Source organism: Rhincodon typus, chromosome 1, assembly GCF_021869965.1.
Source record: "Rhincodon typus isolate 14 chromosome 1, sRhiTyp1.1, whole genome shotgun sequence".
Classification (NCBI taxonomy): Eukaryota; Metazoa; Chordata; class Chondrichthyes; order Orectolobiformes; family Rhincodontidae; genus Rhincodon; species Rhincodon typus.
The window spans coordinates 116,425,481-116,437,880 of NC_063332.1; the positions used below are offsets into that span (position 1 = coordinate 116,425,481).

General features: G+C 40.3%; 1 protein-coding gene across 5 annotated transcripts in view; it reads left to right on the forward strand.

Annotated features, from left to right (window-relative positions):
• The first annotated feature begins 202 nt into the window (after nucleotides 1-202).
• LOC109922295 (calcium/calmodulin-dependent protein kinase type II subunit delta) overlaps nucleotides 203-12,400 on the forward strand; it is a 274,180-nt gene continuing 261,982 nt past the window's right edge. For all 5 annotated transcript variants that reach the window (XM_048597035.1, XM_048597047.1, XM_048597057.1 and 2 more), the window contains exons 1-2: nucleotides 203-311; nucleotides 876-970. In XM_048597035.1, the coding sequence (XP_048452992.1) occupies nucleotides 247-311; nucleotides 876-970 (160 nt within the window). In that variant the 5' untranslated portion in view covers nucleotides 203-246. The remainder of the gene's footprint in view (nucleotides 312-875; nucleotides 971-12,400) is intronic.

Consider the following 12,400-nt stretch of genomic DNA (forward strand, 5'->3'; position numbering starts at 1 on the left):
GGTCTCTCTCATATAGACACACATATACGTACAGTTTCTTCGACCAGGGCAAACGGCTGCAAATCCGCCCCCTAGGGTTAGGGAGAGAAGCCCGGTGGCTCTGAGCTGTACACCTTGAGTCAGTGAAGCAGGTTTCTTTCTCTCTCTCTCTCTCTGAAAGCCCGGTGGCAGGGGGAGGGGTGAAGCGACGAGAGGCACTGAACACACACACCGGAGATAGCAGCGAGAATTCGTCTACATCTCATCATGGCTTCAACCACAACGTGTACCAGGTTCACGGACGAATACCAGCTCTTCGAGGAACTTGGAAAGTATGGCAAACACATCTTGTCATTTTTATTTCTCTCTGTTTTTGGTTCAATTGACACAGTTGCATTTCCAAACGAAATTTTCTTGACTTGGCGGTAAGCATTGGTATTCTGGCGTGGAGGGGTGGGTTGCATTAATAATGTTTTCACGGAGTGCAGTCTTACGGTTATGCATAGTTATGTTTTGTTAAATGTTATTGGAAGTGTCAAGGCATGTTGTGGGACACTGCTACAATCTCAAGACGTAAAATCCAGCAAAATGCATGGTGTCCCTTTTTCTCCTCCTGTGGGGAAAGGTGTTTCATATCATAATCCAGATTCTGCGCCGAGTAACCTGAAAAAGTTTCCCTTTTCTTGATGTTTTGTTGACAAAATCCACCTGAAGTGTGTTTGGTAAACACATTTTCAATACTTTGGGTTCTATTTTGCTTTTAATGTTTGGCTTTCCACTTGTTTGCTCTTCAGCTGGATTGTAGCCGCGTTGCAATGTGGCGAGGGTTGTGTATCTGTACTATTTTTGCTTGAATGTATGCATACATACATGTATATGTGATCGATTGCTTTCAGGGGAGCCTTCTCGGTGGTGAGACGATGCATGAAAATCTCCACGGGACAGGAATACGCTGCCAAAATTATCAACACCAAAAAATTGTCTGCCAGGGGTAGGTGTATGTCAACGTTTTTGTAACATTCCACTGTTAATATGTTGGGTGCATTGCAGGAATATTCAGCGTGCAAAGGTCAGAATAGCTATCTCCTGGAATGAATAGATGGCACCTGCAGAATTGTTATAATCCTTGCAAGTTGCCGTCATTTGAATGGAGTTGACAATTGGCACCCCTTATTACGCGCCGTATTGGAAACGGGTAAGTTCTACGGAATTAATTTGTGGAAATGCAAAGTGAGCTGAAACACATCCAAGCGGAGGTCACTGATAAAAGTGAACAGCAAATCTAGTTGCGCTAGTTACGTCGAGTTAAGACTTGCATATTTATTTATCCGTCAGTATTTGAGACTGGGAAGCATTCCAATCAGTTTGCCAACGCCCCTTTTCGGACATATTTGTAAAAGTAGGAACGGCTTTTTCTTCTGCGTGTAAACACAGAACTTCAGTGGAATCAATGACTGCGAAATATTTCGCCTTATGCTAATTCTGGGCGATTTAATCCATAGCCTGGCCTAATACATATTTAATACGCTTGAAAGTTTGCCTGTGCCGAGGCCTTTCATATCACTAAAAGGATGAATTATGGATGCTCTGTTCTAATTCCGAGGACGTTTCTTCTCCTCATTCTCGACTTGGCTTTTCGGAGTGGCTGACGGGGTCCTGCAGGTCTTGTCAGTTCCAGTGGCCAACTGCTGCAGGGATAGAATCGAATCTTTGAAACCTTTAGAGGAATGAGCGAACATACACTCTGTCAAACTGTGATTTCGTTCACTCGTCCGCACCGTTTTCTGGGGGAACAGTAAAGCTGCCTTACGACTTAAACTGAGCTTCAGAGAATGGTTCCAGCGTAGAAGGAGGCCATTTGCTCTGTCATGTTCATACTAGCCCTCTGCAGGAGCGATATACCTACTGTTATTTTCCCACCTTTTTTTTGCATCCTGGCATTTTTTAAAATTTAAATTTGCCTGGATTGAATCTGCCCTCCTCCACTGCAGTGGCAAGGCAATAGAATCCAGACCCGAACCAGTCATTGCACGAAAAAATATTTTCCACATGAACCCACTGCATGTTTTACTCACATCTTTAAATCTGTGCCACGGAAGGGAATGATTTCTCCTGATCCACTCTGTCCAGACTTTTAAAACCTCCATAAACTCTTGCTGATGAACAAAAGCTTAATAGATCACTTCTACTTTCTTCGGTTTGTCTGTGCAACAGAAGTTCCTCCTCGGAACCATTCTCATTCTTTCCACACCTTCAATTATATCATGTCTTTATTAAAATGTGCTGATTAGAACTGGGCTCAATACTGCAGTTGATGCCAGACCAATGTTTTATTTAAGTTAAGGATGCTTTATGCCTTAATAACCATTTTCTCAACCTGTCCTGCTCCCTTCACTGATTTGTGCAAGCATGAGTCCCTCTCTCCTGCACCACCTTTAGGAGCTCAGCCATCGCTTTATATTTTTCCTCTGTGTTCTTTCTACTAAATCAATCACTTCACCCTTCTTTGCATTCAACTTCATCTGCCCATTCCAATATGTCTATGTCCTTTGGAAGTTATTTTATAACCTCTGGGTTCAAGACATCAGCAAGTTTATATCATCTGCACGTTTTGAAATTATGCCCTTTACATCAAAGTCTTGGTCAATCATATTTATTAGGGAGAATGACTTGGCTTTGTTGGGGAACGGAATAGGATGGGGTGGGGAAGGGAATACAGTGGGGTAGTTTACTAACACAAATCCTGGGCAGCTACACTATAAATCTCCCTTTAGCCTGAAAAATGACAGTTCAGCACTATTCTGTTTCCTTTCATTCAGCTGGTTTTGTTCAACCTCAATAGTTCCAGAAAAATGCCGAGTTGAGACCCTGTTTCTGTCAAGTGTCTGTCACATTGTGTGGAAGATACATGCCTACAGTTAATTAAAAGACCTCTTCATGTAAGTTTTCTGGCTTCCTGATTCATGCTTCTGTCATCTTTGATATTGTTGAAGCCAACACTTAGTAAATCAGATCTAGTTCCAAGAATCTGCTGCTGTCGAATGGGTCTGAGAACATGATTAGTGAAATTTCATATATCTATTGAAAACTGAGTTCCACATTTCAAAGCAACTTATGGAAATGTTTTAATTTTGTCAGGGTTAAAATACTTGGGATTTATTGTTCAAACATTAGGAAATTTAATTGTGTGATAAAGTAAAAGGTAACAAATCTTTGAAACTTTAAAGTTAGTGAAACCCATAACTTGTGAAAACTTGGAGGTTTAAGAATGTCCTCTTGCAAGAAAGGTTTGCATTGACTTATTTTAAATATAGCTGAGAAGATTTAGCATGGATCATTAAATAACGAATGGCAACATGTTATTTACTTTAATACAAATTAAATCTGAAGTTCAGAAATGTAAAAACCATTAGTGTCCAAAATGTGTTAGTAACAAGTTACAATTATCTCATCTCATTATCTAAATTATCTAATTATATAAATTACAATTAGGAAGATCTTTTCAAACCAGTGAATTGTAAATACAGTGAAGTATGATGTTATGAACTCATTATGCAATCAATAACATGTATCACAACAGAGAAAGTTTAATAGGGTGCTCAGGGGGATTCATCTAATTTTAACACTTGAGGTTCAAACTACAGTATTTGTTGCAGAGGGTAATGGAATGGTAGGAAGTTATTTGTTCCTTTTTTGAAGTTTCTCAATGCCAGTTTGTCCCCACATGAATGTACAATGAGGAGTTCATTGGTTTAAAAATATTAGGTCACAAAGTGCATTGGTTAAACCGTATTAACAAATGGGCTGAGAACTTTTTTTATTCTGTTAAATTCTGAATTTATTAGTGATTTCTCACCTTTCACATAAGGTGGATGTCTGAAATACCTTTTTTGGTAAATATAATTTACAAAATCAAATTGTGCTTTTAATACATTTTGCTAGTAAGAATGATAACCTAGTATTTACTTGAGCTTTAATCATAAAAGCTGGAATCAATTTGTTCCAATATTTAATAATTCTGGTCTTTATTTTGCTCTTTATATTGATTTTTTTCTGTACCAATTGGGGTAACTGTTCATTTCCAAAATTGGCATACTATATTCTTGAACTAGATATTCAAGTTGCTTGTGTAGTTGAAACTGCAATTAAAAATTCATAACTTGCTTTGGGCATGTTTATTCAACCGAAGTGGCTGTTTTGTAAATATTATGTAGCACCGTTTACTGTGTGCAATTAAAAAATAATGGTCAAAACAGTTTTGTTTCACCAGTTTGTAGTAGATTTCAAAAGTTCGTTGTTAGTGTTAGTGACAACAAAATGATACATTTTGTAATGGGTACAAGCGATTGCAGTTCACCCACTGCAGCTGTATAGTAAGCAATAGATTCTGCCACTGAACCCTAGTTTTTATGTTTCAGGGTTTAATTGCCTTTATATCAACTTGATTCCTCCCCAACCCTGTATTACCAATGGGAGTTTCCATTTGTAGTAACTAGACAATGTGTCTCCAAACAAAAGTGGAGAGAGGAAAATTAACCAGATGGTTTTTGCATCTGTAGAGACTTCCGATTTGTACTGACAATGCCCGTAGGAAAGCTGGCTGTCCAGGTCATACAGTTTTAAATGTAGATGAAAATATAATCAGGGCAAAATTCATGAAATAGAACCAATGACAGGCAGCTAAGAGCATTGGCCATTCAGAACACAGAAGCAAGTTGTTTAGTTAGCATTCATACCCAGTATTTTTGAGCATGTTTTGTCATTTTTGTTCAAGGAAAGCAACAGTCTTTGTCCTACCTGAGTTAACTAATGTTTTCTAGCTCTTCTATCAGGTACTCAGATCTCCGTACCAACTGATAACCATTTGGCTGCAGCTCAGTAATAATCAGGCAAATAAAGTGCACGGTTTGCATGCGGCAAGGGCTGAATAAGGGGGCATGAATAAGTAAATATTTTCTTTTGGTGAACTTACTGCTTTCATTTGGGTAGTGGAATGAAAATCTTAACATTCACCTGAGAAGGCATCTTGATACACAGACTCATCTGTAAGATGGTACCTCCAGCACTGCAGTGTCAATCTGTCATTGTAGATCATGAGTAGTTGCTCTTTAATGTTGTTTTGGCCTATGACATTTTGATTTCCGGGCAGAAGTGATACTTTAGCTGTAATGGATTTATTTTTCTAACAGCACTGTCAACTTGACATCTTGAATACTGTTTGCTACTTTGTGGTTAGAATTGTCAGCTTCAAGCTTTCTAATAATTAAGAGCAACGCCCCCAACCTGTGTGCTTGAATGATGAACTTCTGATACAATAGTTATTTCTGCTGTCTTTTCATCTACTTTCCAGAGCTGCAGCCCTCTGAGATCTCTGCACTGCTTCAGTTCTGACGGCTTGCATGTCATCGCGTTTCATCAATATTGCTATATGAATGCAAGTTATTATTGTTCAAGTCTTCCTGCTAACTCTTTGCACATGTCCTTTCCCTCTTTTGTGATTTGTTTTGTAACCCTGCTGAATTGTCCTGCTGCTCTCCATCTCCACACATGCAAACTAGTGATCCCTTTGCTCCTTTTCTCATTGCTGCAATCTCCAGAAATCCTGCAGCAACTGACCTATAAATACCGCAAGTGTTTGGGGGCGGGGGGGTGGAGAAAGATATAAAATGGACCGTGCAACTAAATAAATGTTGCAGTGAACAAAACATGTGATCTGACTTTGCCTTGAAAATACACATTGTTGGTGCAATATGAAAATATCACCAGCATTACAAAAGGTTTGGGGACAATTTAACACTGGGGAGACAATGGTTTGAATGTAGATTGTTGGGAAGTTGGTTGCAAGCTACCAATGTTTGACTCCACAACATGTGAGGCTCCATAAGTGCACCTCTTTTGAAAGAGGTGGGTTGTCAGTTCAAAACGTTAATTGTTCAAATGGTATTGACGTGAGTTTTGCAATTTAAGTTTAGTTCCATGGTTTTGTGTAGGCTTCGTGGAACTTGCCAGTGAGTGCAAGGAAAGAAAACAGCAGCATTTGAGAGGAATGAAGATGAGACAATGGAAGTGTACCAATAAGTACTCAGTAAAGAAAGATTTGCATTTCAGTTAGTGCCTTTGTTAACTGCATGCCCCAAAACATTTAGCAACCAGTTGAAGTACTTCAGAAGTGTAGTTACTATTGTGATGCAGGAAATGTGGCAATCAGTTGGTGCACAGCAAGTTCCCACTAATTGCAATGTATTACCGACCAGATAATTTGTGACGTTGATTGAAGGATAAATATTGGACTGGCCACTGGGAATAATTCCTGTGCTATTCTTCAAAGGAGTACCAAGGGGTCTTTTAAGCATTGTGAAAATTTATGGGCCTCAGTTTAACATCTCATTAGAAAAATGGGACCTCCAACACAGCACTGAGAGAGTCAGAGTGTCAGCTGTTTTCCTCGTTTCGAAATCCTGGAGTAGAACTGGAATCCAGAGCATTCTGAAATGAATCAGAATGTTGTAAACTGAACCAATGAGAGTTGCTCTCATGTCCTCCTGATTTGCTCCTTTGAAAGGGCTTCTTGCTGCAGTGCTTGTGATCGGAGGTTATCTTACACACTGTCTGGAGACTTCATCTTTCCTCTGGAGGTCTAATCTATCGGAGCAGCACAAGCTCTGCTTATTCTGTAATTTGGCCTGAGACGAGGTTGAAGATGTTCACCAGGGAGGGGAAGCAGGGACTGAAACAGCAATAGTCTACTGCTGTCAGATCCGCTGCTTCTCAGGAGAGGAAATTAGCAGACCATATCCAGCGCGCAGCTGAAAGATAAGCTTCCTTGATACGTTGGAGCACCTTTGATTGGAGAGCATCAGTGTGTTGTGGGAGAAGGCCTGGAGCTCCTAGTTTAACAGTGACAGTGAAAGTCAGCATCTTCCACAGTTAAATTGGAGGCACTGGTAGAATCTTGTTAGCACGGGCATATAGATATGTAACACAGGGAAGTGCCACGCTGCAAAGTCTTCTGCAGTGTCGCTCAGAAAGTCCAGATATTTGGGTTTGCAGCTGCGTCTGACTTCTTCCAAAAGCCGGATATAATCAGTGACACACACGCGTTGCACTTGAGGCCTTGATGGATTGTCCAGGAGTGTTTATCAATCGCAAGGGTGAGGGGTGATCGGCTCAGTTCCCAGTGTACCTGGAGACACCCTTCAGCCGAGACAGGCAGCACGTTCATGGTACACTCTGCAGCGCTGCAGCGTTGAGGTTTGGAACTACAAGAGGAACCAGCTACAAGGATGAAGATTAGGAAGAGGTGGGGAAGCTGATGTGGGCTGTGCACTAACTGCAGCATACAGGAACATCGTTGGCTGGAGCACAGTCATTATTGTAAACTTGACTTGGATGGGTGCACTGGCGGAACATAATCACATGTAAAAAGTCACTTTTACTCCCACTGTCTCCCATGCGACTAACCTAAAAGTTGTTCCCTGTACAGTCAAGCTTTCCTTTTCACAGCTTTTGCACCCACCCTCGTCTCCAACCCTCTTCGACTTCCAACATTACTTGATATCAATTCAGACCTTCCCACGCCTGAAAAAGCTACTTATCAAACAGCAACCAAGAAAGGGGAGGCTGGAAAAATAGTGCAGAATAATAATGGGTCCAATTTTCTGGTGGCCAGACAGTTGTGTGTTGCGATCACAATTGGCCATTCGTCTGGGTAATTCCTCTACACACGGATCCCTATGAAATCACCATTCAAAAATTGGAGAGTTTGGATGGTTCCAATGAAATGAAATAAAAAAAATTTACTCAGGATAGGTGTGTCTATTAAATACAGTCTAACCTCTGAGTAACGATTCAATTGACCCCCATATTTACTTCACACGATCTCTTTTTTTTCCCCCCCACCTGACCCTTTACCAGGGGCAGGACCCCATCCTGATTTTCACCTGACCCTTCTCAGCCAGACTTGATCCTCTGGGACCTGGTCCAGATCAACCCTCCAACACCCACTTCTAAACCCCTTACTCTGAACCCAACCATCCAGTCTCCCCTGGCTGCTGGACTGGACCTGATCCCATTTCACTCCCACCCCCGCTGCCTCACCTGAATCTGTCAGACCCGACACCAGCTTCACTCCCTGCCCTACTCCAGAGCCGATTTTCTGCAGCCCTCCTTGACTCGAACACTTAGCTGCCACCTTGCGCCCTGGCACACAGTCCCCACCCCAGCTGGTATCAGCACACCCAGTATGTTTATTTCTAGGTGTGACTTCTTTTTATTTATTGTTGTCCGTCTTTGGGATGCCACATGCTTGAGACGGTTCCCTCCGATCTCTCTACAGTGGTGTATGTGTTAACTGGACAGTGGAACTCTTGCCAGGACATTTGGTTCTCTGATTCTCGAGCAGTGTCCTGTTTGTTGATGGCTCCCACAGCGCAATGTCTGCATTCAGCTGGACACTCTCCTCCACTGCCCGTCTCTCCTGAATCTGCTCCTACTCCCGTGAATCTCCTTGTGAAAACCCAATTGCATCCTTAGCTCGTCCAACCAAAGTGCCAGTATCTGCTCTTGTTCATGTTCAGTATGAGTCCTGTGGGACTAAACTGTCAGTGAGTGGCCTCTTTTTCTCTGGAATCATCTGCGGTGACTTGATCCTGCTGTTTAGAGGTGAAGTGTGAATGAGTGCTGTCAAGCAAACAATATTTAAAGTTATCCTGTGCGCACCATCATATCGTGCTTGCTGTTAGCATCAAGCCATTATGACGGAGTGTTCAGTGCCAGATTGTGCATTCTGTCACCAGGCAGCTGGAAGCCCCCAATTCTGATGACTTGGCGCACCTAAACTCTGCACACTTGCACTGCCGGCTTCTCTGTAGCTGTTAGTGATGAGATGGCTGGAAGGTCACCTCCGATTCTCTGCCTCTCCCTCAAATTCTGTTGCCGTCTAATGCAAGGAAGAAAGAAGTCAGAGAGATTAATGGCATGTGTTGAACAAATGAATGGAGAGCATCTGCTGAAGGTGACAATGATAGACAGGGATAACATGGTGTAAGAATGAGTGAGCGTGTTGCTATTGGACAGTCGATGAAGTTGACTGCCATTTTAAGCTAACATAGTGTGAGAAGTCATGTGCTGGGTTAGGCTTGAAATTGCAGAGTCAGGGTGTTGGGCTGACCTGCAGGTTACAAAGTAGGTGATAGTGACACGTTCTCCACTTTCCTGCTCCATTCAAGTCACTAACCAGCTGTTTGCATTGAACTCAGACATTTAACAACACATTCCAGATGCTGACCTCTTGCCATGCCTTCTTGGTGCCCCCAGCTGGCACTGTTATGGAACAATAAATTCTCTTGAGGAATTTGGTAAAGTTCTGCCCCTTTCTGCAGTCACTGGAGTGTGCAGGATTACTGGGCTCATCAAGTAGAGAGGAATCAAATCTTCTAGTCAACGAGATGATCCTGAAATGTATTTTGGTGTGACTTTGAAAAAAATTTGTACCCGTATTCTGGCATAGTAGTGAAACCATTTACCGTGCGAGTTACAAAAACATAGAGCTGTCAGTACTGTTTGTGAGAATTTTAAGGCAAATTCATTCTTGCTTATTTGTCACCTCCTTTCTACACCTTTGTTGTATGTGTTCTGTAGCTATGCACAAAAAGCTGCCATTTGTATACAACTCCATTATATCCTGTTGGGTCAGCACAAAGGGTGAGCTGCAGTGGCCTGGAGAAGGCCTTCATCTCTCTGTCTTTTTCAGTCATCCCTTTTCAGCCAGTTTGGTTGAGCATGGTGCTATGTATCTGAAATCATATGCCACCACCATACTGTTTAGCTTTAAAGTACCTTTTGTGGCAAAGTGTTTTGCACAAGCTAATTCTCAAATGTTAGCTGTGATGTTTTTAATTTTCAGAGCAAATTAGGTTCGGGTTTGGATTTTGTGGTTCTCTGGACCAATTCTAAGTGGAGTTGTGTCTCCATGGTTGGATAGAAGGAACTTAAACCATTTGAATACAACTGTAGAGTGACAATGAATAACTTCCAATCATACAACTGAGAATTAATGTTCAGTGATGTACTATGATTCTAAAGCCCCTAGACTATTGATATACAATGGATTTATTTTTTAATACACCTGAGACAAATGCATTGTATGTGAAATAACTATTTAGTGATTGCAATTTGTTTTGCAGCAGATAACCTAGCATCTGTTTGTTCTAATTCACCATTTTATTTAGTGCAGTTACCTGGTAAGACATGGATAATTGATTGTTATTAAATCAAGATTGATACAACAAACAAATGCACTTTGTTTACACCGTAATTGTGATATTGGCCCATGTTGTTCAGTGCTTTAGGAAAAGTACATATTTAGATTCATTCTCATACTAAACTCCAGTATTTGTACAGCCATGCGTTTTAGTAAGCAAATTCAGTTATGCTGGTGGAAGGAAAATTAGTTTTGCCATATTACCTTTATTGCAGTAAAGATTTATTACTTAACATTTGTTTTCTTAATGGCTTATTTATATACAGGAAATAGAAAATTAATAAAATGTCAAAATAATTCTGATTTTGCAGAAAATACCCCACCAGATGTAGGTGTTGCTGGCAAGCATATAATTGCTTGCCAACCCCTAATCATTTTAAACAGAGTGGCTTACTAGGCTACTTCAGAAGTCAATCACTTGTTAACCACGTTGCTGTGGATGTGGTTATAGGAAGGACAGACCATGTAACAATGGCAGATTTCCTTCCTTAAGTTATTAACAAACCAGATGAATCTTTACAACAAACAGTGAGTCTCATGATCACCATTCCTGAGACTGGGTTTTAGTTCAAGATTTATGAATTGAAATTTTAAATTTCACCGAGTCTCCAGAGGATTAGCCTGGACCCCGGGGTTATTAGTCCAGTGACATTAACCCTATGTTAATTCTTCCACATGATCACTGTGAAAAGTAAAAACAAAACTGGCTAAAATGTACAATTGCTGATATCTGCAAGTAATGCACAGTAAACCTGATGTGTAATTGCTGGAGAGAATTGATTTCTGTGCACGCTTCTGTGAGCGAAGAATTTTGAATTTGACCTTTTTTATAAAGCCAGTATAGAATTATAACTTAAAATCCATGACTGAAAATGGACTCCAAGTATATTTTGGGTTCTCAAAAGCTTCCACTAGCACTCAAACACAAGATCTTCCCAAAATGTGAAACCTGCAACTGTACCATGTGGCAAAATTACTCACTTTGCATAAAAAAATGTGCTTTGTTTCAACATGATTCAAAACAGGGGGGATAAAATATTTTGTGGGTGGAGAGAAACAGAATAGTCTGTTCATAAGTTTTGCATGCCAGTCATGACATCTGCTTGAACCCAAGTGGATAAACTGCTTATCTCAAAATCAGAAAGTGATGTAAATTTTAAGTAAAGATGACAAAATGATTCTCACATTAACCTAGGTAGTTTGCAAAATTAACTTGAGGGTTCATTGTTGAATTTCCTGATCTTTTGGCCCACTACCATTGTTACCTTTTGCACAGTCCTGATAGTGTGTTCAAGAAAAAAAATGTTTTTAAATTAGATTTTGAAACTAAACCACTTGTCTCAAAATGAAACCTCTGTTGTGAAATGTATATCTTCTTTTGTATTGGGGTTTTAAAATCAAGTTCTGGGATAATAATGTTGATGTCCCAACTCCCAGTGTATGCTTGCCTGAATTCTGCCTAGTATTGTGGCAGCAGAATTATCGACCTACACAAAACTGGGTCTGCAATTTGTAACAAGACGCTGTATTGTAGATGTTGAGTGATGATTCACAGACATTAATAGTATAGTAGAGTATAAGGTTCTTGCTTGAGATGTTTTGTTGAATTTGGATTTGCAAATACTGTTTAATAAACTTCTGAAAATGTTCATCTCATGTCTGTAGGAGAGTATGAAATTGTATTGCTACAAAAATGATACTTCAGCCTGCATTAAGTATAGCCAAAACTTGAATATCTTTCATATTTTTATAATATTTGGTTTAGCAAACAATTGATGTTTGATACATATTTATATAATCCCAAAGATGTTTAACTTATTACGTAGCTCATTTAGTTTCCAAGTAGAAGCTAGAAATTCAAGTTTCTTGAGTTTTTTTTCTGGTCTGAAATGCAATCTTTTGTTAATTGTTAAAAATGGGCGTACGCTATTTAAGTTGCTTACCACAGTGTCTACCACCCCCAGCAGGCAACAACAAATGCTGACAATAGCCTGCTGGTGCCAACAAATCAACAACGTGTCATGCATAAGTTTGTTCGTCCATGAAAGTTCAACTTGTATCATTAAAGCAATTCAGTAATTGATATGTAATGACTTCAGCAGTCTCTAGTTGTAACAATTACTCGTGCATCCTTTTTGCAGGGATCACCGGATTTCAATC